Source organism: Erithacus rubecula (assembly GCF_903797595.1).
Source record: "Erithacus rubecula genome assembly, contig: SUPER_Z_unloc_5, whole genome shotgun sequence".
NCBI classification, from domain to species: Eukaryota; Metazoa; Chordata; class Aves; order Passeriformes; family Muscicapidae; genus Erithacus; species Erithacus rubecula.
The window spans coordinates 2679375-2707079 of record NW_027635819.1 but is presented as its reverse complement, the minus strand read 5'-3'; the positions used below and the strand labels follow the sequence as shown (position 1 = coordinate 2707079).

Genomic DNA, 27705 nt, shown 5'->3' with positions numbered 1-27705 from the left:
CTGATCAAAGCCATGGCTCATTCCTCATAGAATGACATTATAAAGTGGAAAGAATCTTCCTACTTTACTGGCCAAATAAGATTACCAAACCATCTACGTGTCTCCAACATTTTATCAAGTGCAGCTTGGCAATCACACTCCTAGTATTTTCACACCTCCTATGCAACTATCTTACATGAAGACTTGAGGAATATCAAGTAAGTACATTCTGAAGCCATTAGAGGAACAAATGTCCCTCCAATTCAAAGAAAGGAACATACTTCACTACTATTTTCTCTTTTACACTAGGTAATGAAGACTTAAAAAATATTTTTTACATGAACAAGTATGTTACATGAACAAGCATGCTGAAGCGAAGCTTAAGTGATTTATTTTAAAATGGCTTCCAGGGAGGATTATCAGAGTGAAGCACTGGATTTAAAAGCGATTAGAAGGATCAACAAGTCTTCCCTCGTGGACGTCAAGCAGTTTACGCGAGCAGTGACTACACCCCTACATCGACACACGTTTTTGGGAGCCGTCTGCTGGCGGGCAGGTTTACAGGGATTTTTCCTCCCGGCCGCGGGGCGCTGCTCGCTGTCCCCGGCCGCGGGAGGCGGCCGCGCTGCGGCGGGGCCTCCCCGCCACCGCCCGCCGGAGGGGAGCGCGGCCGGGCCCGGCCCGCTGCTACCTGCTGGTCTCCAGGGACGAGTAGCGCTCGGGCAGGATCTGGAGGCACCGCTGGAAGAAGCGCACGTGCCGCTCCCGCAGGAAGTCCAGCCGCTCCGGCTCTCCCGGGCACGGCGCCGCCGCCGCCGCCATCTCCATCTCGCCGCTGCTGCCCGCGCCCGGCGCGCCCGGATCGCGTCACGGCCGGGGCGGGGAAACGGAAGGGACGGGACGGGGGACGGAGCGGGGCGAGGGACGGACGGGGGACGGAGCTAAGGAAAGGGAACGGGCGCCTCGGTTCATGCGGCGGGGGCTACAGTGGCGACCCCACGCTTAAGGGCCGCCACACGCAGCTGCGGCGCTTTTAAGGCCAAGGGACATCACAGCCGGCCGGTCTGGCAGCCGGCGTGCCAAACCCGATAAATGCAGAGGCAATACACGCCATGGGTCGAGCCAGCTCTGTGCCGGCTCCTGGAAATGCCGGCTGCTGCTTCGTCCTGCCACAGGGACAGGCTGGCGCGCAGCTACGACCCTCCTCTCCAGGCTGGCACGGCTCTGATAACAAAGCAGAAAGGCATAAAGTACACAAGTGCAGTGGTGTCGTGCCGCTCGTCCCTCGGTCCCTCCTCACCTCCGGGAAACGCGCATCGCTGGCTCTGCAGCGGCCGGTGCCGCTTCCTGCCCGCGTTCCTCCGAGCAAGGTCCGTTCAGCCTGGATCGGTCCCTGGCGACCCGAACCTCGGCCTCAGAGAGAAACAAACAACCCAAAATGATCAGTCTTTTTCGCTCGCCACAGAATGAGTTCCATGACGGTCACTGGGTCTTCACCATGGAAGACGGTGACGCTGCTTGCTGTCATTAGATTTTTAATAATTTAGTAATAATTTAATAATTTAGTAATTAAAAGGTTAAGATCCCGTAAAACCCAGTGCACGCAAAATGCTTCTGGGAGACAGCCTACTTATTTAACCAATGGTAGAAAACTATTTGAAAAAAATAAAAGCCCCCACCCATCTAGTAGCACACTTTTATGACCTGTAGGCCTTACCCAGTAAAATGCTGCCATGAGACACATAAAACTAGAGATTTTCCCCCCGATTTTAAACTCAGGAGCAACTATGCCTGCTGCAACTCTGTCTCCTGATAACAGGCATGGGTTTTTCCTTTATCAGCCATTTAGATAATTAAAAACAATTGCTTTTTAGATTAACAAAAAACGGTTTCAACCATCAAACCACACACATCTCTGGTTAAAACAAAAAGTTACCTTCTCTCTTAACTTTGCCAATCTTTTTTCTTTTTCTTGTTTCTCTATCTCTTTAGCATGTTTCTGTAAAACCCTTAGCTCCAGTTTATGTAGAGCCTGAAAACAAGAGTGGAAAAGCAAACTTTTCTTTGGAAGTACAACAAATTCTAAAAAAATATACATACAGCCTTTTCACAGCTTGTTTATGTTGGGTTTTTCTGGGGAGTTGTTTTTTCTTTGGGTTTTTTTTTTGTTTGTTTTTGTTTTGAAATTACTGTAATAGTAAAGAATAAGATTTCACTAGGTAGCTACATGCTATAGCTTGTCCTACACAAACAAATTATAGTTACATGGCTTGGGAAAAGTAAGTTTCAACTCTGATTATAAAACTTTAGTGTGAATGCTGACAGTAATATCAATTCTCCTGTAATTGAATTTACATTGATATGGGATCTGACTTTGTCTAACAGGTACCCACAGGATATTCAAACAACTCTTTCTACCTCCCATCTGAACACAACACTCAGGTCCTCTGATGTCTCCTTAGGCTGCATAGCCCAAGTAGTTTTTCCCAAATAAATTATTTACTGAAGAAATCAAATCACTTCAATGTGGATAAAGAAATATAAGCTTGAGTAATCCTGTAGAACTATTGAAAAAAAGGAGCATCTTTGTCTAAAATCAGGTTTCGTACTGTTTGACTGCAATAGAGGGTGTTATTTGTAATGAATAAATAGTGGGTTTAGACAAATGAAACTTGGATTTTAAAACCTGTTTAACTGATTATACTGCAGGAGGACATACGAAATTTAAAACAATGGCATGCAAAAATGGAGATGAAGTTACGCACATGCTCTTGAAACTTTGAAATTTCTTCTGCAGCAATTTTCTTCCTTCCCTCCTTTTCAGTTTCCTCTCTCTTCTCATTTTCAAGCTTTTCAAGTTCCTCCTTTACTTTTTTTTGCAAGGTATTCCTTTCCAACAGTAACTTCACATGGCTTTGGCACTCTTTTTGTTGCATTTTCTCTTCTAGTTTTAGTTGTGATACTTGATCTATGGCAAATGCTACTACTTTCTGCTTCTTCCAGACTTCAACTTTGGCTTGTTTTCTTTTTCTTTCTTCTTCTGCTCTTTGCTTCTGAGCTTCTTCACGCTGTACACATCTCTCCTTGAGCATTTTTTCTGATTTCTCTTTTTCCTTCAAGTTTCTTTCTTTCTCTTGCTGCTGCTTTTCTTTCCACTTTTTAATTGACTGCAAGAGACCATAGGAAAAAAATCCAAGGTTTTCATGAAAATTTTACATATTCACATTGATTCAGACTGATGAAGACATTTATTCCAAGGACACAAAATGCACATAGGAATTAAAAGTCTACCGAAGGCAAAACTTAAAACCAAGAAGTACCTATATGTCTTTTTTCTATTCTTTTTTAAAATATTTTATGGATCACACAAGCAGGTTTAACAGGTGTCTGCTAAAACTGTTTCAGTTACAGCAATCATAATAACTTTGGGCACTTATGAATGTTGATGTAATATGTTTTTTTAATGCAAACTTATTTCAGTTCTTACTTTTTTTCCCAATTAACCCACTCTTGTATTGTAGTTCTTATGTCAGTAGATCTTTTATTACTTGGACAGTTCTTGAGGGAATTGTAACTGCATGTCAGTCTGTCTTAGGTGTATTGCTTATACAGTGGAACAGTTTCTTAGAGGCAAATGTAACAGGAAGACAGGATCACTAACTGCTCTGGGCTTGGCATATAACTTCCTAGATTACTGACTTCAAAAGCATTTGTAATATTCTTTGGCAATGCATAGCCCACTTCTCTGTGCTATGTCTTTGCTTATTTGCAATTACTTATTACAGACAAATACTTTGGGAGGTTTGAGATGCTAAAGACCTCATTATATACCATCAAGTGTAAGAGAAATCTGCCCAGCACTACTACTGGAGAGGGAGATACAAAAACAAGAGAGTATGCATTTCAAAAATAAGTATGCTTTCTGAAATGTTCAAAAGCCTTAGGTTACTTTACCTCTTTCTTTCTTTGATGTAAAATTACATATTCTTGATACCATTTGTCATGCTGTTCTATATCTTCTTTTGTTCTTCCACTGAGATACTCAAGGGCTTCATCCAGGTAAGAGAGCCTCCCTCTATATTTTGTCCTTATTTTCAGAAAATTTTGATGATCATAATCATCCCAGCCTCCTTGCCGCCCTCCTGTTCGCTGAAGAAATCTTTCAAACTCTATTACTTCTTTGGGTAGATGATTTTCCAGTGTTTTATCAACTGTGACCCTGGCTGATGGTAATTTCCAAACTTTTTCTGCTGTTGAGCTCCCTAATGCCCACAGTTCCACTTTTCTCTCAAAGAGACTGAGCTCATTAATGACGGATTTTTCCTCTTTCAAAAGCTGCTGATATCTGAAAAGAGACAAACACTGAAATGTGAGAAGAAAAAAACTCATTGTCCATTCAAAAGTTCATTGTCCATTCACCAAAAATGAATTTTGGAATTGTTCAATGCCACACAAGAGCTACTTGTCAAAGATTAAGAATTGAAGTGGTAACAGCACAGTTGTAATAATCTCATAATAAAGCTCTACACAATGAGAATTAAGTTATTCTTTTTCTGAAAAAATACATCTGTGGCACACATACAATTAACTCAATCCCCTCCTGACACCAGCAGAGAGAAAAAGAAACCCCCCAAACCCACTTAAACAATGAAAGAGCAGCAACAAAACCCCTATAATTTCATCTCTTCTACAGCCTCTCATAAAAAGCCTGTTCAGAGGCAAATCATTGTTACATTGGAGTGCTGCAATAGCTGTATAAACACCCTCTCCAAAAAGCAGTTTATCAAGATTCTAACACTGATAGCTTGTGCTCTGATTCACATACCACAGGAATCACTACCAAAAGAGTAAATCATAAGAACAGTTTTGCTAGATTAATGCAAAGTTTTCACTGTGTCTCATGAAAGCCTTTTTTCTAGTAGCTGAAGAATGTATAAGCATACATTTGCCTCTGTTCCTCTTTAAAAGCATTGATTGCATTTTCAATTTCTTCCATCATTTCCTTGATCTTTTCAACAACTAAAAAAGGAAAAGAAGAAAAAAAGCATATAACTTAGGAAGTCTACAGTATTTATCAGCACTATCCAGAAATGCAGGACTTGTGGAGACTTTCAGAACCCATATTTCAGTGTACAAAGAAGCATGCATTTCCATTTCAAACAGCCTTAAAAGACAGACTCTTATTTATTCAAAAGGTGTTTATGAAGGGACTTATCTAACTGGATACAAAACCCAGTGTTAATCTTTATTTCCCCAGAAGAAGTCCCATCTTGACTAACCTTCAATTGATTCCCAAAATAAGAGAAGACTTATTCTAGACTTCCACTTCTGTTTTTTACAGCAATGCAGTTAGTGACTTAAGCACACTCAACTCTGGTTTATGCTGGACTTCAGCAATCCTATTTAACCTGCAGGCCACTACCTTTACAAAGCTGACAAAGAAACACCAGAGTAAGGCTTTGTCCTGTACTGTCAGCATCCTGTAGTCCTGACTTGAGACAGTAATGCAGCTGTCCAGAAAGATATATTTTGTAGTGGAAGAAAATCCATCCATTAGATTATACTTTTTAATAGATGAAACACTTAATAAATGAAATTGGATGCATTTTATCTAGCATCAGAAAGGCCCCAGCTAATAGGAGGCTCTCTGCCTGAGCTCCACAAAAGGTAGTAGGTACCATACAAGGGTGGTTCATTCAGGGCATATTTCCCAAAACTTTTAAAACATCCAAACTGAACAAACTGCTGCAGCATTTTTTGTAGAATATTCCAATTTACATTTCAAACCATGTGGTGGCTGGAATTGAGTTCCCTGTTGAACCTACTCTGTGACCTCTTACCAGATCAAAGCAAATTACATGGTAGTAGAATACCAAGTTTATTTTCTATTAGGCAAATGTTACTGATAGGAATCTGGCTTTCAACAGCCTCAAGAAACAAACACATACCACTTGTAAGACCAAGTAAGTTTCTGTTTCCACATCAAATTGCACAATCTTTCATCATTTCTTAGGCTTCTGCCATTTTTAGTTTAGTCCTCCCTTTCCAGATCCTGAAAATCATAAAGACTGAAGAGTGTCCCAAGTCCCAAGAGAAAGACATCTATACAAGAAACCTGTTTGAAGAGGAAAATGTCTTAAAATCTGTCATCATGACTTACACTCTGGTGTAGGCTTCACGTCTTTTAATTGCTGCTGAAGTCTCTTCACGTTGTTTTGTATTTTTGATAGCTGCTGCAGGATTTTAGCTTCTGTTAAACAAAATATGGTGCTGATAGTTCTAGCAGTTTCTTTGTGTGTTACATACAATAAAAGAACAACAGCAATGAAGTGTCCAAAATAAACCAGAGGTTTGATCTAAGCAGGGACACAAATTCTGTTTGATGATAAGAAACTGTCATAATACTAAGCATTTTAACTGGCAATTGTATGTAGCTGTCCATGTGGTCCATGTTAGCTCCTTGCACAGCATAAGCAGATTTTAAAATTAGCAGTTCCCATTTCTAAAGGGGAGCTTTGAGAATATTGCCTATGCAGCTGACAGCTTCTAGAGTTTTGAGGCAGATTTTCACCTAGGCTTCAAAACACCCATTTATGAAGAGAAAACAAACTTTAAAAATGTATATGAATGCACTACTTCAGTAAGATTAATTTATTTGTTGTGTTAAATAGTGAAGAATCAATGTTTCCATGTGCTCCAAGCATGTGTGCACTTATTTGTTACCACTTGGCTACTCATGACTCCATCTACTGAAGAGGATGAAGTTCTGGCTACATCTTACATACTAAGGAGCTGTATCCTCTATCCTAAAAGATTTGAGTTAAGGAAAGTGCAGGTTCCTGCTGAGACCACAGAAAATCTTAAACCACAAAGATCATGCTGCAAGACCTCAACATAGTAGATGGGGATTTTGGTGGGGGGTGTACATTTTTGTATCTTTTAGGATATACTCCTTCACATCTGACATGTAGTGCTCTCATCACTGTCCTCTTTATTATCCCCTAGCATCCTTTCCATCCATATTCCATGCTCCCTGCTTACTCATGGAAAAAATTCTAAACTTATAAGCTTAGTCATTCCTCAAAAATTTACATTTCTTAAGGACTACAACATGTAAAGGATATTCTAAAATTCCTTAAATAAAAGACACACAACAGAACATATGCAGATTTATAAGAAAGTATACTCTTAATAGTTTCTGTGTTTCTTTCCTTTCTTAAACTTACTTTGATCTGTGTCAGATGGCATACCATGTTTTATGTGATTATTGTTGAAAGAATTCAAGTACTGTGAGCAAAGGAAGTAACTTTATTTCTTGAACTATGTAAGTGGAAGAGATACTGTAAGACATACTGTGTACCATTTCACAGCACTATTTGAACTAGGAATATTCATACCCAAAAACTCAAAAAATGCAAACACAGAACCATTTAAAAGGGTATTTAAAGGCAACAGAGAGTGAATGTTGAGGTAAGAATATTTTTACTATGCCTTAGCTGCAAAAGCCTTACATTAGGTTTTGCAATATAAAAACAAAATTAATTCAAAGTTTCTTCAACAGTACCTTTCACCACCAGTGGTTTAATGTTGAAGATTAAAAGAAAACAGTTAATAACATATGAGGTCCAAAATGCTTATGATTCTGAACTTTAAAATGAACTGTGTGTTTATAAGCACATGGTGAAATACTACACTGATCAGTATCTATCTTCCACCTAAATTCATCTCTCTGTACTACTGATTTTTAAACCACTTACAGAAAGATATATATTAAAGTATACTAAAGAAAATAAGAAGCAAACAAGCCCAAATAAAACCTCACTTACTTTCCGTTTTCCTGCTGACAGTCATGCTGTGTTCCAGTTCCTCTAGTAATCTGTATTCTACCCTGAAATCACTCTTCCTGTTATATAGGTGTCCAGTTTTGTCTTTTTCTATATTTGCAAGCCTAGGAAGAAAGGGTGCCACACTGAGTAAGGCACGAACACTCACAAAGGCCCAGGATTTTCCAAGGTTAGTGTGCAGGCTGTGTTAACCAGGACTGTCTTAGGTTTTATACAAATCCCTGGTTTGTTCTACAACTGTTCTCAAGGAAAATATTTGTGCAGCTGTAAGACTACACACCACAGTAACTCAAGAACTTTAACAAGAAAATAATCTCAGCACACAGGTGTTTGCAGACTGAATTTTTATGTGCTTGTTTTCTCTCTGGGAGCCTTGTGGAAGTTTTCTCTGGGAAGTGCAGACAGGCAGGCTGTATTAATGCAGTGGCATACCTAGATGGAGCCCCAGCACAGACAACATCACCCAGGGACGCTGAGCCACAGTTAAATGGCATGCCTCATTTCAAGCAGCTTGGGAACATTTAGAGTGCCCAGCAGTCAAATTTTGAGCCACAACCCAAAATCCAGGGCAATCAAGGTGAACTAGATTCAGTCACACAGTGTAAAACTCTGGTCTGATAGTTAAGTGCCCTGTTCAAACAGGATTCACACCTGCAAACCTCTCCTTCAGTCAAAACCCCATAAAGCTCATGTTCGAGAGGAAAACTCCCTATTCTTTCGCTGCCAGTGTAGTTGTAATCAGCACTTGGTCAAGATGTGGAGAAGCAGATTTAAATCACCTCTGTGCCTGAGCTGCCTTGAACCCTTGTTTTTCAAAACAGCAGCCTAGATATTCTAGATGAAGTCTTTCAATCTTCTGTTGCTGCAGTTCCCCTTTTGTCGGTATGTCTTAAGGGCTTTAGAGGGTAAGCACAGCTAAGAAGACAGACTGAGAACTCAATTGTGCCACACACACTTCCTTTTCTGTGCACTTCAGAGCAGCGATTCTTACTACATGACTGGCCTAAGTCCAAATGGTAACTCAAACAAAGGGGCATTTTGGAGCTCATAAGCCTATCCTGAGCTACTGTAACAACCACAATAATTTGAGCTCCTCAAAAAGAAACCTTTAGCCTAAAGATTTCATTACCATGTATTCTTACTTCGAACCTCGAATTCATAATGTTACCTCCAGAACAGAATGAAAACATACTTATGATAAAGTGTTTAACTTACTGAGCTTTTAGCTTTTCTGCAGTTCTTATGAATTCAACTTTCTTAGCTCGGTCAGCTTTGATCTTCCGGCTCTGAAATTGTCGGCCAGCACCTGCAGTACTGGAACAGCTTTCATTCTGTAGATAACAAAATCAACTGTTATTAACAACCTATTTATTGATTGATTTATTTTAAACGCTCAACGGTTACTTTCAAGCAGACAACACCACAGCGCAGAGTTCGGCTTTCTCGTGGAGCGATTCAAGCAATTTTAAGCGGCGCGGGCACGGAACGGGGTGAGGAGCGACCCGCCCGCCCACACGAGGGTGCGTTCCCGGGGGGGAGCCAGGGGCCGGGTCCCGCGGCCAGCCCACACACCGCCGGGGGCCGGGGCTCCCCCGCGGGCCGGGGCTCCTCCGGAGACCGGGGCTCCCCCGGGAGCTGCGGGCCCGCCGTGCCGGGCTGCCGGCCGCCTTTACCTGGAGCCGCCCGGCCGCCGCCGCCAGCGCCGGGGCCAGCGCGGCCATGTTGCCGCCGGCCCGCCCAGGGGAGGGGCGGCCGCGCCCTCAAGGCTCCCTTTAACTCTCTATTTCTCGGCTCCCATCCCGGCCCTGGCTTCACGCGTCTTCGAGGGATTGTGTGGATCGCTTTCCTCAGGAAAGCCGGGATGTACCCTCGTTATCCTGTCAGCATGTGAAGAGTTCCACATGATTCAGTGATTTCTTGGGGGTGGGCTCTGAGGTCTTGTTTCTCACTCGTGTATGCAAATCGAACTTCCAAATGGATTGCTATTTGACGTTTCTGTGGAACAGAAATGATTATTTATCCAGTGGCTTTCCTGTTACGGAGATTTCAGGAGCCGGTGTTCTCCCGGCTGCATTACACAAAGGGATTCACAGATCTGCCCGAAGGGCTATGCTGAACACATTTTATTGCCTAATTGATGCTTTTAACAGCACTTTCCAGATACAATTTTCCTCTTTGTATTTTATGACTATACTTGCTCTCTATGTGTTTAAGAACTAAAAATGTAAGGGAGAACATTTCAAAACCTGGAAATAGCCTTCAATATAAAATAAAGAATTTTGTTCTCACAGAAAGGCTTGTAAAAGTATTCTCTTCTCAGCAGTGTTCCCAAAGCTTCTTTGCCTTGGCCTTCGCAACTGGGTGTAAGAGAAAAAAAGTAAGTTATCTCTCTTTTGGTAATTGTCAGCCCTTCCAAGTTTTGTGTTACTGTGAGCAGCAAATTGGCTGGGGACTGCTCTACAGAAATCATCTGCTTTCAGAAAGAGCTTTAACAAGGTGTGTTCACTCATAGTGTAACTCAGGTACTGTTCAGTACCTCACCTGTTTCTGGCTGGTCAATCTTTATGATTGTTTAAATTTACTAGTGAGTTACTCAGAATCCTGAGGATTTCATAGAGTTGTTCTGGAGACCATATGCAGGGTTATTTCAGGTATCAGAGCAGAATTAGGTTTGGTTACTTCTGGCTTTAGGCAGCAGTGCCTTGGACATCGAGTTGTGATGCTGGTATAAAGATGAACGCCAGCTTTCAGCTGTGCCAGGACATTACTTCATTCTCTCTGAAATGCAAAACTCATTTCAGCCAGGGTATGCCTGTGGTGGGTTCACCTTGCCTGGGCACCAGGACTCTGCAAAGGTGCTCCATCTCTTGCTGTGCTCAGCAGGACAGGGGGAGAAAATGAGATTAAAAACTCATTGGTTGAAATCAAGGCAAAGGCCACATTGTGTACCAAAAGATTTATTCACTAATTGCTCTTAGCAGGTGATGTCCAGCTACTTCCTGGGAATATGGCCCCAGTATACATAGCAGTTGCTTTAGAAGGTAAAAACCTTAATAAAAAATATTCACCACCCTTTCACTTTTATTTTTACAACATCATATGGTATGGAATGTCCCTTTGGTCAGTTTGGGCCAGCTGTCCCACCTGTGTCTCCTTTTCCAGCCTCTTGCACACTCCAAGCCTGCTGGTCTTTGTGGGAGGTGTTGGAGATACCACCTGAGCACTGTTCACCAGGATCCCAGTCCTGGAATGATCTCACAGAATTCACAGGATGACAAGGTTGGAAGAGACCTTCAAGATCACCGAGTCCAACCCAGCCCAACACCTCAATTAGACCATGGCACCAAGTGCCACATGCAGTCTTTTTATAGACACATCCAGGGATGGTGACTCCACCACCTCCCTGGGCAGACCATTCCAGTACTTTATCACTCTTTCCGTGAAAAACTTTTTCCTAATATCCAGTCTGTATGTCCCCTGGTGCTGCTTTAGACTGTGTCCTCTAGTTCTGTTGATGGCTGCCTGGTGATAGAGACCAACCCCTACCTGAGCACAATCACCTCTCAGGAACTTGTAGAGAGGGATAAGGTCACCCCGAGTCTCCTTTTCACCAGGCTGAACAACCCCAGCTCCCTCAGCATTCCTCACAGGGTTTGTGCTCCAAGCCCCTCACCAGCCTTCCTGCTTTGGACACACTCAAGTGTCTCAATGTCCTCCCTGAACTGAGGGGCCAGAACTGGACACAGCACTCAAGGTGTGGCCATTTTCTGAAATCCTTTGAGTCAAACAGAGAAACAGGACTGCACCAGAACATAATGTTTCTCTTCAGAGTGCCTATTTTCTGCCTTCATATTTCTAACTTATTTCTGAGACCTCAACAGGGATGCAGTAGGGTAGCTGTAAAGCATCAAGCAGAAAAGACAGACTCTGTAACAGAAGCAAACTGGAATTAGTTCAAAAGAGGAAGAGTAAATTAATAATCAGAAGAAAATAAAGTCTTTAGCCCTCTGAGCCCAACTATCCACTTGGAAGGCATTCATAAAATTGTCTAGTTATCTCACTCCATAAAATCACCCTGTTAGTGCCACCATGGGCTTTCCCAGTATTTTCATTTTTGGAAATGGGGTGCCTACCTGAGCCTAGCCTCAGACTTTCAAGTCAGAATTAAACAAACTCAGGACATGAGTCAGAATAATAATTAAGAATAAATGAAATTAATATGAGCACTGAAAAAAAAGCTATTGTGGTACATGGGTGATACATGTTTATTCTGGGCAACTGTAATAATGGACTGGGGATGTGTGGTGGACAAGCAGAGAGTGGAGGGCAGCTGATAGGTCCACCTGCAGTAAGTGAGCAAGGATCAAGGCTCTGTCCTGTGAAGGCAGAATGCTTTCATCTCTTTAGCTTTTGTCCACCAGATGTCGTCTGAGAAGCACAGAATAGCTACTAAAGGCTTAGCTTTCAGAGTTTTTTTGTTTGTTTGTTTTTTGTTTTGTTTTGTTTTGTTTTGCTTTGTTTTGTTTTGTTGTTTTGGGGGTTTTTTGGTTTTGGTTTTGGTTTTTGGTTTGGTTTGGTTTAGTTTTTAGTGTCTCCATTCAGCCTTTTGGCTGTCTCTATCCCTCTTTATAGGATGATCTGACCCTATATTGATACCATCAGCTTCCCTTTATTTGATGAGGACTGAGGGACCATTGCATTTTCCTATGAGTGTCTTCCCTCCCCTGCCTTCCCCTCTCTTCTCTGAACCCTCACTGAAATCTAAATTTCGCAGTAAAATTAAAAGGGAAACCAAAAGGGAAAAGAGAAAACCCTGGAAAAGTCCAAGGGTCTCAAGTGAACACCATTTTAGTGTTCTTCGCTTTATCTGATTTATAACTATATAAGAGATAAATGAGTAGTTATTAATCCTATTAATTCCTTTTCCACTCCAGTTATTTCCTTCTTTTTTTTCCTCTATTCTCTAATTATGTTAATCTATTTTCACATAGTTTCCCATTCTTGCCTCTTTTGTTACTATCTCCTTGTTTATCTTCCTTTTCTCTTCTAAAAGCAGAAAGAAAATATTTCCCACAATCATACTTGAAAGAAACAAAAAGAGATAGCATGCCAGCAAACAAACAATTCTGAATGAAAGTCCTAAGTCTCAAAGGTTTTCTTGAAAATCATTCTGGATGTGATGAAGGTGTCAGCTCTAAGTTCACGTCCCAGTGTTCCAAAATACCACTCTTCTTAAATCTTGGCAAGCAGAAGACAGAAATGTGCTCTGGCAAAATTACAGAAGATTTTAGTCTTGGCCAAACCTCAACACGGCTAAATGTTGGATGCTGTCCCTGGTACACATTTGTACATTCAATCAACAATCTTAGCAGCTGCTTGTGTTGGGAACTGGCAGACTGTATAGGTCACACTACTATCAGTCATGATGGGGCTTTAAGACCTTACTCAGCAGCTGTCTCTGCCACTTTTTCATCACGAGTTTTTAATTTATCAGCTCCTATACTGCTTTTCTGTAACTGGCTATTAGTGCAGTCAAGTGTGGTTGACTTTCTCTTGGCCTTTTGTTGCCCCTTTTGCAGCTTCTACAGAAAACACTGGGTGCCTACTTTGAGCTGTTAGGAGCTTTTTTTCCTCCTGCCACCTAAAGGCAAAGATTTGACTAACTCAAGCCACACTCAGCAGCTCTCTGAAGACCTCAAACACATCACAAGGAAATAAATGAGGATGCATTTTAATGTAATGAAGGTTCTCTAGGTGAGTGTGTGCTGCAGAAAAGAGAAGGGGTTCCTGGGTGCATGAAGAAAGCAGCTGGCTGGCAAAGATCACCCATGCTGGATGCAAGTGCAAGGATATTGGTGCACAAAAGCAAATCTGACAAAAGCAAATCTGACATAAACAAATAAAGAAAACCACCTAGTTGTCACAAGTGTATGGCCTAGCATTGCTGCAGCTGGAAGCATTCAAGAGTTTTGGCACTGTATTCCTAATGGGCACATAAAAACCAATAACTTTTATGATTATTTTTGTTTTTTCTCAATTCTGAGCCCTACCAGCTTACTATGAGAGTAGCATGGTAGCTATGACAGTTAAGTGATTACATTAGTGATCAGAATTAGAAGGTGCAATTTAGAATGCAGTACTTCTATGTTTTTTTTCTTTGTAGTTACTCTAAGTCCTTATGCTTCAGCAGGTGAAAATGCATGTATGTGACTTGGGACTGTAACTGCACAACCAGCTCAGCAACACACATATGTCAATCACTGCCACAATTTTCACCTCCATTCTGGATATCTGGCTGAAAGGTGCAAGACACATTCTCTGCTGTTTAACGTGTCTTCGTAATTTAGAAAGGGAACACAAAAACATAAAGTTCATTTACAGCAAAAACCCCCTAATACTTTTCAAATTCAGATTAAAAAATAAACTTGAAATAGGGACAATATTTACTACTTTTATGGCCACCTTAAGGCTATGCCAGTTTCACTGATTGTTCTGGATCTCTGTAGCACAGAGTTAAACCTTGTGTCTTTCACAGATTTACTCTTGCAATGAAAATAAGCAGTTTGCTAAACAGGTTTTATTCACTGAATTTTATTATGACCAACACTCATTTATCAAAGAGAAGCACCTTCAAGACTGTATTAAACACCACCTCTAATTTTACACCTGGCCTCAGAACAATTTGCTGGAAAATGTGACAGTACACGTGCAAGAATATACCAGTCTGTGCCAATATTAAGTCAAGTGTTTGAGCAAAAGACATGGTAGAATTTTGTGGGTGTTAGATAGGATCTTGGTACTATTTTAGAGGAAGGGATTTAGTGAAGACCCTCAACATATTGTCTGTTCCCTTGATCTTTCATGGTCTCTCCCTTGTGGAGTATACATTCTCAAAGTCATGTGAAGCTGGGATAAGTTCTCCTGATTCTGTGAAGTCGTTAGGAATGTTATTGTATGAAAAAGTTGACATGAACAGTGCTTGATGCTTTTGATAAGGTTTTGGATAGGTTTTTCAACTCCAAATACTGCAGGAACAGCAATGGCAAGCAGCGAGGTGGGAAACAGAGCTCAGGAGGCTTTAAAGGTCTTCATTTAAGCTCTTGTCTTAGTTCGTAATTTTCCTTTATTTTAAAATAGTACTTAGTAATGGCAAAATAGTAGAGCAAGAAGACGTTGTGTATAAAAACTTAAAGCCAGAAAGAGATATGCAACAGGACAAGGAAAGAGACCTATTACATATGGCTGATCTGGTAGTCTGCTGCCATTCCCACAAAACCATGCCTGTAGGAAAACCTTTTAGCATGACACCAGTCCTGTGGCTCCTAGCATAGCCCCAGAAAGCTGGCACTGTAATAAGAAACTCTGTGTTGATGAACTTGCAGATGTGTTTGAAGACAATGATTTCTTCTTCCATATTTAGCCAACAAGAAGCATGAAGTGACATAGACTTTTTTTCTTTATATTGCTACTCTTGTATAGCTACCTTAGAAGGATCTGCATAGCCATTATTGATTCCTATCTGCAATAGACAGAAATTAGAAAATGCTTGAAATCACCAGAAAAAGTGAAAATAGATCCAAGGAACATTGGTTTTAATCATCTGTTGAAAACCTTCAGTGTCAGATAAGGGTTGTGGTAACCCTTATTGAAAACAATAATTAGTAAGTAACTCACAGCCAAATGGAGGTCAGTAACTAAGTTTTGAATTTTTTATTCTTTCCTAGTTGTGTTTTTTGCTTCTCTTGAGATACCGGAGTTTTGTCCCTTTTAAAGCAGAAAATGAAAGTGGAACACTTTTGATTAATTCCTGACTGTTGGCAGAACTGCAAAATATCAAGCTGTTTCCAATGAAAATGAATGGGTTATCAGAATATATAAAACACAGTCACTTGAACCTAAGCGAAGAAAATCTTACATGCATAATGTGATATCAAATATGCAAGGTGCTGGAAATGGCTGGAGTGAAAGAGCTCACAATGGAGCCACAGTGATACAGTGAGTTTGGAACACATGATTTAGGGAAAAAACCCATGCAAGCTTGTGTAGAGTGTTTGTATAGTATGCTGCCCTTCTAACATGGACTGCAAGCCTGCACACCACAGTGGCTTTTAGTTAGATAATCCTTTCAGGACCAGAAACATATTTGGTTGGAAAAATCAGCCTTGTGGGGCACTGTAGAGAAAGTGAAGAACATGTGCTTGCTTTCTCCTCAGATAAGTTCTTGTACCAGGCTGAGGTATGCTTTAGGCATTGATAAGGAAATGCTCTAAGCCATACAATGAGATTTTTTCCCTTAATGAAGTCTTTAAGAAGGAATAATTCTGATGATTACATTTCTGAAAGAAAATAGCCTGCATGAGAAAGGTGAGAGGCTTGATTATATGTCATAGACCTTTCTGGCAGATTGGGAAAAGAATACATAATGCAGTATGTTTCATAGTTACAGACTGTTAATAAAAGAATTTGCAAGGATAATTCATCAGCCTGTGATAGTTAGATGATTTTAGCTGTGTATGGCCCAAAATCTAAAGGTCAGGGTGAGAACCTAAGTGCTTTCAATGTTGATAAGAGTAGTGTATTCACAAAGTCACCTGCCAAACTGGTGTTTTTTGGTGTAGGCTGTTCTGTAGAATTACTAAAAATTACATCCACAGGTTTTCGCTTCTTCCTGTGTTCAATGGGCATAAATCACAGGCATGATCTACTTTCCACATAAATCTTCACATACTTCTGAGCTCCACACAGATGTGTTACACCCAAAGCAAAGGCAGCACAAAAGATTGTTTAAATCCACTGTTGCCTCTGCCACTCCCCTCCTTGCCTTCTGGCTGAGTGGTCACTTCAGTATCCACAGGATGGGGAACCAAAAATGAACAACTGGATTCCAGAACTTTTCTCTTGTCAGAAGGCACAATTCTGTAAATCAATGAACACACACTGTCAATGCCACATAAATAAAAAAAATAGTAGCTATTACACAAGACAAAGAAAATGCAGATGTACATTCTTTGCAGATATTTAGCTGAAGCTGTGTTAAGGGAGGTATTAAACCCCTGAGCATACAATAGTCCATTTGAAAGCATATTCTGGATTGATACATGATGACACAGGAAAACACTGCTCAAGTTCATCATTCCCCTTGGAAACTATATCACTGAGCAAGTCCACCATTCAGTAAAATGTTATATGTTCTGGCAGAACGTCTTAGGCAATTTTCTCCATTTCCAAGTAAACTCATTTTTCTTTCCCTCCACCCCATGTAATTTTATTTTTTTGAGAACTCCACTAGGACTGATACACCGTCTCTCCCTCTGACATCTGTCAAGAGCTATTTCCATTATACTTTCTTCTAGGGAGAGCAAATTTGGATCCTGACCATTCCTGCTAGTCAGATTACAAAATCAGAGAATGCCACTCTGCTGAGAAATTCTAGTATCTCAATTGTATCCTGCAACACTGAGGATAATAAAAGTTTATGACAAGATACTGTGAGAGTTATCTAACCCTGGTGTGTGTAAGAGGAATTGTCTGGGTTTTCTTTTTCTGCCTCTATTGATGTTTTCAGGTTTTTGTTTGCAGACTGCTGGGGTTTTGTCACAGCAATGCACAGAGCACTCAAATGAGTACCATTTGCTAGGACTCAGGGACATGAGCCAAGGCACGTTCCTGCTCTGACAATGCTGGTGTGATGTGATTTGAAGAGTTCCCCCACTTGGAGAACTACACAGTGAAATACACAGCTTTAACATGATCTTTGTGTCAGAAGCCTCTATTAACACATCAGCACATACACACTAGCATTTCACTACCTCTTCAAAAAATCTGTCCTTCTGACACTCTGCTTTTATGCTGCTGGCACTAGATGCTGCTATGCATTAAAAGTCGCTTTGTGGCATTCCCAAAGCCAGATGGATGGGCCAGAAGGATTTTCCCAATACACCCATGTCTCAGGTGGCAAAGAGCTGATGTGTTGTGTATTGCATTCCCACAGCTGGGGGTCAAAGCTTGTTCTGAAATAAGAGGCCACATACCTGGAAATGACTGACTCTGATGGGGATCTGGGAAAATAGGTTCCCACCATGGGGAGCATGGTTTACCTGCAGATCAACACCTATGGATCTACCTTCCATCCTGTTCTCAGTCTCCTTCTGGGTGCAGTCAGTGTGATGATCACTGTCTGACTGCCAGATTATGTTTCACTTCACAACTGCTCTGATTGTGTTTGCACCTATGCAGGTTCTTGCAAGGGTGGAGGGACAGGCACAGTCAAAGCATAAGAAAATCGGCCATGAAGTCAAAATGAAATGCCTTTCAAATCTGACTATTATGTGTCTTATTTCAATTTACTGCCTGGAGCATGGAAATGAGAAGTGACCGAAATGTGTTGTAACCCTTTCATTTCACACAGCTTTTGCATAGCTTGGCTTTTATCTGATGAGATGAGACTTGGGTGGATGAGAAGGTGGGTGCTGCCAGAGCCCCGTCTAGCACTGCTGCTGGACCATTTGCAGGAAATGAGAGTGGTTTCTTGGCTGTGGAGACACCCATTCAGACTGAGCTTGTGCCTGACAGCTCTGTCCTGTCACTTCAGTGTCTGTTGGTGTCAAATCCTAACCCAAGTGCCTGGGAACCAGGTATATGCACAGATAACTTGTCATGGTTGAGTAGGTCTCCCACAAAGCAAATATTTGTGATCTCAGATTCCAAGGTACTGAGGAATAGCTAGTGCAATCCCATGCCAATACTGATTGGTAGCCTCAGGACACATTCCTGTGGAAACCTGCTTATATGTATATGTGGCCTGGTTTTAAGCACTTCCAAAAATGATCTTAACTATCATCCCCTGTCTAACAACTCTATCTTATCTGTTTTAAAAATATATCTTAAAAATGTTTTCTTATTTTGGTATGTCTAGTTTGCCAGAAAGGTTGAAATGCTCTTCATAAAGGTTACAGAAGAGCAGGGAAATTAAAAGATAGTTCACTGCTAAGACCACAATCAGCAATTAGAGGAAAAAACAAAGGCAAGGCAATTTACATGTGCTTGTGCAACCCCAGTGCAACTCCTGAGACTTAATGCACGGGAATTAATATTAATCCAAAACATAAAAATCAAAATTTTCCACATGCTTTTCATTTATAATAGAAAAGCTTTGAACATTTCAACCATAGTGTGCTTTTTAGTGAGTCAGGCCTAGTCTCTTCATATGCTCTTTTCCTGAGTTAGGCCCCAACTGACCAAAAAGTGCTGCATGTATCCAGAAGAATATGCAATACAGAATTGTACAGAATGTCTAAAACCCAGAACTATGCCTGAGATGTCTAAGCATTTCTTCTGATGTGTGGAAAGCTTCCTGTGGGATGCGCCTGAGATGGCAGCTGCTGTCTGAGCTCACCAAAAAGCGCAAACAGCAAATGCCATTTTCTCTCAGGCTCCAGTGCTAAGGACACTTCCATTGCATGTTTGCTGTCTGCAGGGTGTGGAAGGGAGGCATGGAAAGTGCCTGTGCAGCTCTCTTTTGCTGTCCTGACCTGGGGCAGCCCTGCATACAGCTGCTGGGTGCCCAGAGAGGATGCCCTGAGTGTTCAGATGCATTTCCTGTACTAGATTGTTAAACAAAGCAAAGCAAAGCAAAATAAAACAAAACAAAACAAAACAAAACACAAACTGTATGACTCTGTCCTTGTCACTTATATATCTGGAGTTTCAGAATGCACCTTTCCCCACAGTATCTGTGCATGTACCTAGATAGTGGCAGTAACCTCTGTCTTTAAAAGCCTCTATGTGCATTATACGATCTGCATTTCAGTGTGTTACATTATTTTACAAAACTGGCCTGCTACCTAAAGTAAGACATAAATAAATTGAAATACCTTTCAATAAAGGTCTGTTGGAAAGTTTTCACTTTACTTGAAATACAATTGTTGACTATTTCCTTGTGAAACGGAGACAGTGCACACTGAGTCTCAGACATGCTGTGATATGCTAATAATGTATGAGGAGCAGTTGTGGTTTATTTTTTAACAATGAATACCTTATCCCTACAGAAATGCCATTTCTAAATCAGTTTGAACACATTGTCATGCACAAGTCCTTCGAAAATCTTGCTTATCTGGTGTTAAAACATAGCTGTCATTTCTACAGAAACTAGTACCATGGAGGAGGGACCCACCATAGGCTTTTTTATTCTAAAGTCAAATGGACTAAATCAGCTGCTCCCCTGATTATAAAAACTAGAAATAGTAGATTGATACATTTCATGCATTTGCATTACTAATCCCAGTAGATGTAATTAAAAAGCTGGTTTAAAGCAGTTATCATTTTCATCTGAAATTGCTGAGCAAAAGCCAGTTGTCTAAAAGCCAGAGGTGGATCAGTATTACAAATTTAAGGCATTTCTTGCTGAACTGCTCCAGAAAGCTGCCTAATCTGAAAGTATTAATGACATAGCCAGAAACAAGGCAGAAAACACTGTTGGTGCTTTTTGAATTAAGGCACTGAACTGTTGTTATCTTCATAATTGCCTGAATTATCTTCATAATTGCAGATAAGAGGTTAATGGTGTTTATATTTTGGATAAGATACAATACAATGCAATACAATACAAGGATTAATACTAAAATTTTTAACTGAAAAAAAATCTTAACTGTCTTTTGGGGAACAAAAATAAGTTGATGCAGAAAAAATATGTTTTTAATATGCATTTTTATACACAAATGAATCAGATAATATGTTTAATTGGTCCTACAGAACGAATGCTCACCTTTTGAAAGCTTTTTGCACAATTCAGAAATGTATAGGCCTCTGACCCTTGATGAAAATAGTAAAAGTTTGATTTCTAAAAACATCATAAAATTCTGTCTGTGCACAAGTAAGAATGTAACATCTGGACTACTACAATGTGAATCCAAAACAGAAACATTAAACCTGCTGTCCTAGCTGTCTGTTTCTTTAGTCCTAAGGGCATTTTCATTTTTCTGGCCTTTCATCAGTACATTAAAGATATTCAAGAAATTTATTGTTCAGAAGAATGCTAACACCCTTTCACAATGCCTAGACAAAATCAATATGTTGCTATAATGTCTGTTCTAAACTGCATCAAACATCACAATGGTTGAGCAAATGATCTATATAAATATACAGACCTCTCTTTTCCAGCTTTTCTTTTTACTCTTGCAGTTTGAAGGTACACTAACAGAAATTTAAACATACACTGAAATGCTGACTGCATTAAATGAGTCAACACCAGATGTTATTGTACCAATGAACATGAAATTAGGGTCACAGGAGGCACTTCATGGTAGAAGACAAGACCTGCCTTCTGCTCTTGTGTGTGGCAAATTCCTCAGTGGTAGTGGATGACCCTCTGAAGGGCAGAAAAACAGGAAAGGGAGGAAAACAGGAAAGGCAAAGGTGGCTGGTAAACCACAGCCACAGCTCACAGGGGAATAACTCCCTGCAGCAGGGTGCCCACCATCTCCTGGAAGCTCACACTGCGACAAATCCAGAGGCTGCTGAAGGGCTGAAATATTTCAGTTCTGGTGGAAATCTAGTCTGGAGATGGTGACCACCTGGAGACACATGGCTGTCCCAAAATAGCTCCCAAAGCTGATGGACAGACTGCACCCTCCCAAGTGCACGTGTTTGCCAGGGTCCCCTGTCACTCATCTGACAGATATTTGCAGAAAACAACTCCATTGTTGTTCTCTGCATCAGATAGCTCTTGATATGAATGATACCTTCTAAATTTAGCTTTTTGATATTTCTTTAACAGCAAAATATTTAGCTTTTATCTTACCTGTTTGGGGTTTTTTTTCTATTTTGTTTTGCCAGCAGAGGCCAAGCCTGTTAGATGTTAGAGGAAAGACCTGATGTTCCTAAGCAAAATATAAATTTCTTATGACAAATTAAAAGGGTCATTAGTTTAACACAGATAATTTTTATTTCTTTTGATTGAGTGCAGTTAGCAACAGACATAAAATTATTTACTTCAGATCAATCTTTCTGCTGGCTTAGGAAGCTGCAAATGTGCCAAGTATCTTCCTCTATCCTGACCAAGAAATATCAGGATTTTAAATTTTGGATATTTATTCAACTTCTCTTGTCTAACAGCTTTTTCTGCATGTAGTGGGCTAACTCCGATTTAATCACCACCTCTTCTGGCTGTTGTTCTTCTGTTGACTTTTAAACAGTTGATCTAGTAGATCCAGATAGAAGCTGTGCCAAAAAGGGCCCCTCTACCTACAGCAACACCTCTGCAGCAGTATGTGCTACAGACAAGCACAGATCTGCCAGGAATCCTGTTTAAAGGCCCAGCTGCTGAAGCCTGAATTGTTACACTGGTTTTATTCCTTCTGGTTAATTAGAGCTAATTTAATGTTTTGGGGAATGAATAGACAGCTGCCACAAAGAGAGTTGTTGATTACAAGAGGCAGATGCCATGTCAGTGAGAGAGAATGAGCTATTTAAATGGTGCTTCAAATGTTGAGATATGGGAGAATAAACAGGAAGGTCTGACCCAGCACCCTCTGTACTCAGGGATGGTCCTTCCATGGCTTTACTGAAACAGAGCCCTGGCTGCAAGAAATAGCTGGAAGTGTTCAAAAACGTTGCTTTGACAAATGACAGTAGTACTATAATCCCTTCTTTCTCATAGGAGGCTTTCCTTTGTAGAGTTGTGACTTCACTGCTCACTAAATGTACCTATGTGATTTTGCATATTCTGTGCAAATAAATTCATGGGGCCTTGCTGCAAATATGTGTATGAACTTTAGACCTGCCCACACAAAAACTAAGCCTGAGCAAAAGCTAGTGTTTGTAAAGCCACTTGAAATGAAAGATATTTGCAAATGCAAATGAATGTTATTATGGTAATTTATTTCCTGATCATGTATAATACTTTTTATCTTAGAGAATTTCACTTCTTCATAAAAACTGTTTAGATATCCCATTTACTGGAACAGGAGAAGACAACATAAATATAAATGAAATTTACCTTCAGGTACCTGGACCTAAATGCAAAGCAGCATGAAGTTCTATCCCGTTTTTACTGGGAGGACACTTTAAAATGAACCTGAAACCACCTGCCAATAACTCTGCAATTGCTAGGAGTATAACCACATTAGAACTTTACTCTGGCAACTTTTCTGAATGTTGACACTTCTTTAGAAGGGCACTTTCATGACATAGCTTTGAAATGACACACAGACAAGCCAAGAGTGCTACAGACACAGTCTCACCTGTTAGAGCTGCCTGTGGGGCTCCAGACAGTGCTGGAATGTCTCTTTGACAATAAAGGATCACCATCTTACTACTTAAAATAGAATACATACACATTGTGTTTCCAGTACACCTTATTACCATGTAAGTGCCATTAAACTGCCTGCCATGGAAAAAAAGTCACAGAGGTAGAAAGAAGTCATCAGTTCTGAAATTTCCTGGGCCATCAATTTCTGGCGTTCTGGAAATGGTAGTGAAGCTGCAAGTGCAGGCTGGCTCTTGGCTGTGCCCAGAGGTTGTGACTGTGTGGGTGGCAGAGGCTGGCAGTGCACAATTTGCCTCTGAGAGCCCACAGGTCATGCCCATGAGAGCAAGTTAGCAGGTACTGCCCTGAAATTTTGCTTATACCTGTCCTGAACAGGCTTACAGAACTATTGAGAACATTTCACAAGCCTACCCAGGGTGGCTATATATTTACTCATTGCTTGATATGTTTATTTTGCACATGGAAAGCAAAGAACTAAAAACCAATTTTCCAAGAAAGGAAACATCCTTGGCCAATGGGGAAACCATGGACATTTGCCACAAGAGAAAATCCAAAGCACATATTTAGTTTTTGTGTGTTTTCTCACACCTCCGTCCAGAAGAGGACTTTTACTAAAAACGTGTAGGAGTTGCTGAGTGTGGCTTGGGCCAGGTTGAAAGGGTGATTTCTCATCTGGCTAAAGTAGGGATCTCATGGAAAGGGTCTTGCAGTAACTTGTGCACCACAGAGCTGTAGACTTTGACAATAAAATACATAGCAGGCCTAGAAGGTTAATTATCAGTAGGAGTGTTATCAGTGATGTTAGGATTAAAAATAATTTGTGCCTTCCCTTGTTTAGTGGGATCATTACTGTTTAGTAATGAAGTGGAAGAATTGTAGTTGGAGGATGGAAATGTGCTTGGCAGTTCTCTGACTGTCATCGTTGTCGTGGGAAGTAGTAGAGCAGGAAATAATATTGAAAGAAGGATTAGGGGGATTCCTAAGAATGACGGGCTGGTGAATTGGTTAAAGTTCATGGTCAAGTTCAAGAGGTTTCTTTGTTGTTGTGAGGGCTTTGTTACAGGGGGAAATGTTAGGGGTGAATGATGGGAGTTTGGTTTAAATGACAAATGGAAAGGTCAGTCACAGTGCTATTAGAACAAACAGGCCAGCTTAGAAAGCCCACATGGAGCGAATATGTGTGTACAAATATGTATTAAACATCAGTCAGTGCCAGTCCCACTTTCATGGGAATCCAGTTTTGTATTGATTTTTTCCAGGATCTCTTAATTTTGTGGCATTACTATAATTATGTGGTATTACTGTTATCAACATGGTAGTGTTTTTATGACTAAGGTATTATTGTTACAGAGTAATATTCCAGCACCTGATATTTTGTAAACCATAGGTGCAATTATGGTCTGGGACAGGAATACCTGCAGCTAATCAATATGCTCCCTGCAGATCTGCTACTCTAAGCTTCCTACTCTGAAGTCAGAATGGGGAGGAACATGTGGTCCACATAAAGGTGCTCTTGACTTGATTTCTGATTTTGTTTACATCACATATGCACTCCTTTTTCATGCATATAAAAGGCAAGACACAAAAGAAAGTCCTGCAATTCATCAGGTGAGGGAAGGAAATGCCATTAGGCTACAAAGCCCGGACTGGCGGAAAATGAGCTTTGTGTCAGTTCCAAAACATCAGTTTTAACATCAGTTAGAACATTCACCCACAAGCATCATTGCTCAATTTACCTTGCTTGGATCACATCAGGTCATTTACCAAACTTATCTAGTGACTGAAACGAGTAGTTGACATAAACTGTTGCCCAAACAGAAAATTAACTTCAGTCAATTATCAGGGAACGTGAGTAAGTTACTGGGTATCAGCTTAAAGCAAAAAAATTATCTACATTTTATTTCTTGTGTGGTGACCTTACAGAGTCCATATCAAATTCAAATTAAGATATATGGTATTTTTTAAACTCACAAATCATTGCAAACATGGACATAAAGGAAAACTCCAGAAACACAGTGACTAAGCACTCTAGCTTATGCATTTTCTATACTTCAAAATGTAACAAAAAGGTGGTTGTTGGAAAGAAAGTCAGCAGTGTGGATGGAGTAGGTCTATATGGGGCTCTTTGAGCAGTCAAAAGTTACAGGTCAGTTTCATCTTGAACCTGCAATAGTGCTATTTTATGAATTTGGTGACATTTGATTTAGCTGGCTCTGATTTACTCTTTGTGTGTTTTCTTCAGCTGTTTTATGAATTGATATTCACAGATATCAATATGTGGCTGCGTGACCCAGTGCAATGTGTAACTTTTCTTTTTTTTTTTTTTTTTTAGTTTACCTCACTCGTGAGTGTTTGTTTGCTGTGTTTTATCCTGAGGGATTTATAAGTCATCAGAAGAGATGACTTGTGATCAGAAGTGATCAGAAGTGAAAAATGATGAGTGATCAGAAGGGAAAAGCACCTGGGTTTCTGTGGGTCTGGAGTCATGTCTAGCCAGTCCCTTGCATGGCTTAGACAAGAATCCCATCTCCTTTCATGCCACTGCTGTTGGACTTAAGACAGCCACCATCCTGACTTCTCAAAGGTCATGAGGCTCCTGGGTTTTCTGTGCTCTCCCAAAACTGTCTAAAGGTTTCCTACCCAAGATACACATTGCAAAACCCAGGCATCAAAATTATGCTGGGCCACTCTTGCTGCCTGCTCATTTTGGGGTGGTCACACCCCACCCACAGTGTAGATCAGACTGGCAGTCTCTGTCCATGATGGATGGCAGCAGGGCCATCTGGGGACTATTTCAGAGCTTGAAGGTTTCTGGGAAGATGCATCTGCAGGGAGCAAGAATGATGAGCTGCAAAGGCAGTGATGAGCTCTCTGTTGTGGGGGTGTCACATTGCTGCTATGGGTGACATTGCTGAGTGCAGAGTGGTGCCCTATATGTATTTACATTTTTCATGCCAGATTTATAACTGGGAATGAATCACTTTTCAGTGGCTTGGCCTACTGAAAGAAAGCAAAGGTCCTCATTTTTACCCAGGGCAGGATGCCTCTTAACATTAGTGCTGCTGTTGCAGATTCCTCTTTGGTTTATATGACAAGCTGCTCTCTTAGATGTACCAAGGACAGAAAATTTAGAAATTCAAGAAGTCCCTAGCAAAACAATCCTCCTTCCTTGTTCCTCAGTATATTCTCAAGAAATAAATGGGACACATAAAAAGTTTAGGGATGAGAACCAGTGCTACAACCATCTGCCTTCTTTGGTGAAAAAAGCTGCTCCATTCTCAGCAGTGCAAGCTAGTGCAGTTTGCCCCCCACAGACCCTCTCTGAAGCAATCAATTTCACTCCAGCATCAGTCCTGTGAATGTGAACAAATTACCATAGTAGCATAGAATGCTTTGGGTTAGAAGAAACCTTAATTTCCTTCAATGCAAACGTGATGGGTAGGGACACTTGCCACTAGAACAGGCTGCTCCAAGTCCATCCAACCTGTCCTTGAACAGGTTGAATTCCAAGCATGAGGTACCCACAGCTTTTCTGGGCACCCTGTCCCAGTGCCTCACCTCTCTACAATATTCATCTCATACAGGCAACATGTAAACCATATTCTCCACCTGTGCAATTCATAGATCTGACAGCTACAGTTATCCTAATAGATATGATTTCAGATAAAACAAGGCAGGCAATTTCACCTTTAACCTCATATATTCATCTTAATTCTTTTAATTAAACCAGTTGCAATGTGTAGTTGTAAGAAATAGTTCGTAACAAAGAGCTTTGGTAGTAAGTAATCCACTTTCCCTTCTGTGTTTTTTAGTGGACTGGCGGGAGGCATTTTCCATCTGAAGCTGACCATTGTTTAATTTAATCTGATAGGTTTTGTATCTTTTCTGGTTTAATCGTTATTTGCTTCTCTATCATTTCATTTAAGATCGGGTTTGTGCAAATGGAAACTGGTGAGTCAGAAGGATTGTTCTGGGGCTTTCTCTTTAGACTCTGCAGAAAACATCACAATGGTTTTTCCAGAGAGTTCCCTGGAAAAAACACAGTGTACTAGCTCTGTGTCCCGCTTGCTGTGGCCAGGCTTTATCGCTTTGTGTGCCTCTGTATCTTTCTGCCTGCCTCTGAACCACGCTTATTTATGTAAAGGCTACTTGTGCAAATGAAAATGCTGTTGTTCCAAAGAACACAGGCGGGCAGTCAAGCAGTGTATTGAGTTTCTAGCTGGCACAAACCCAAGGCCTCGGTGCTTTGTACAAAGAGTCCCCAGCTCGTGAGTGCGCAATATGATGGAAAGCAGAGACAGTCTGCTTTCATCAAAAAGACTTTGCATAATTCAGAGTCTCAGCTACAAGAAATGCCCAATAAGGTGTGCTTATATCTATCTCTGTATTATGAATTTCTGCTGTCTGTACTCTAAATTGAGCACTAAGGTCTGAAGGACTGACAGAGCAATAATAAACAGAGACAGGCAGTGCCCTGCAGTGTCGCGAGGTAACAGAGTGGGAAACATGTGCAATAAAGTATCTAAAATGCTCAAAAACACCATATGCTGCTTTGCCAAGAACTCTAGCTGTGCCACTTAACTGTGCTGAGTATTAGTCATGAAGCAAGCCACTCTC

General features: G+C 40.8%; 2 protein-coding genes across 2 annotated transcripts in view; both read right to left on the bottom strand.

The window, feature by feature from the left end:
• The window catches only part of PGGT1B (protein geranylgeranyltransferase type I subunit beta), a 31310-nt gene extending 30359 nt beyond the window's left edge, over nucleotides 1–951 (bottom strand). The window contains 1 exon segment of the mRNA XM_079331564.1: nucleotides 671–951. Coding sequence (XP_079187690.1) covers nucleotides 671–807 — 137 coding nt within the window. The 5' untranslated portion in view covers nucleotides 808–951.
• A 167-nt stretch (nucleotides 952–1118) lies between these two features.
• Nucleotides 1119–9616, bottom strand: CCDC112 (coiled-coil domain containing 112). The gene is made up of 10 exons (XM_079331563.1): nucleotides 9497–9616; nucleotides 9039–9154; nucleotides 7806–7927; nucleotides 6140–6229; nucleotides 4923–4998; nucleotides 3934–4324; nucleotides 2745–3146; nucleotides 1916–2011; nucleotides 1280–1392; nucleotides 1119–1203 (listed from the first exon to the last, which is right to left on the bottom strand). The coding sequence occupies exons 1-10, from the start codon at nucleotides 9542–9544 to the stop codon at nucleotides 1173–1175; spliced, it is 1485 nt and encodes a 494-aa protein (XP_079187689.1). The 5' UTR covers nucleotides 9545–9616; the 3' UTR covers nucleotides 1119–1172.
• Between the last annotated feature and the right edge of the window lie 18089 nt (nucleotides 9617–27705).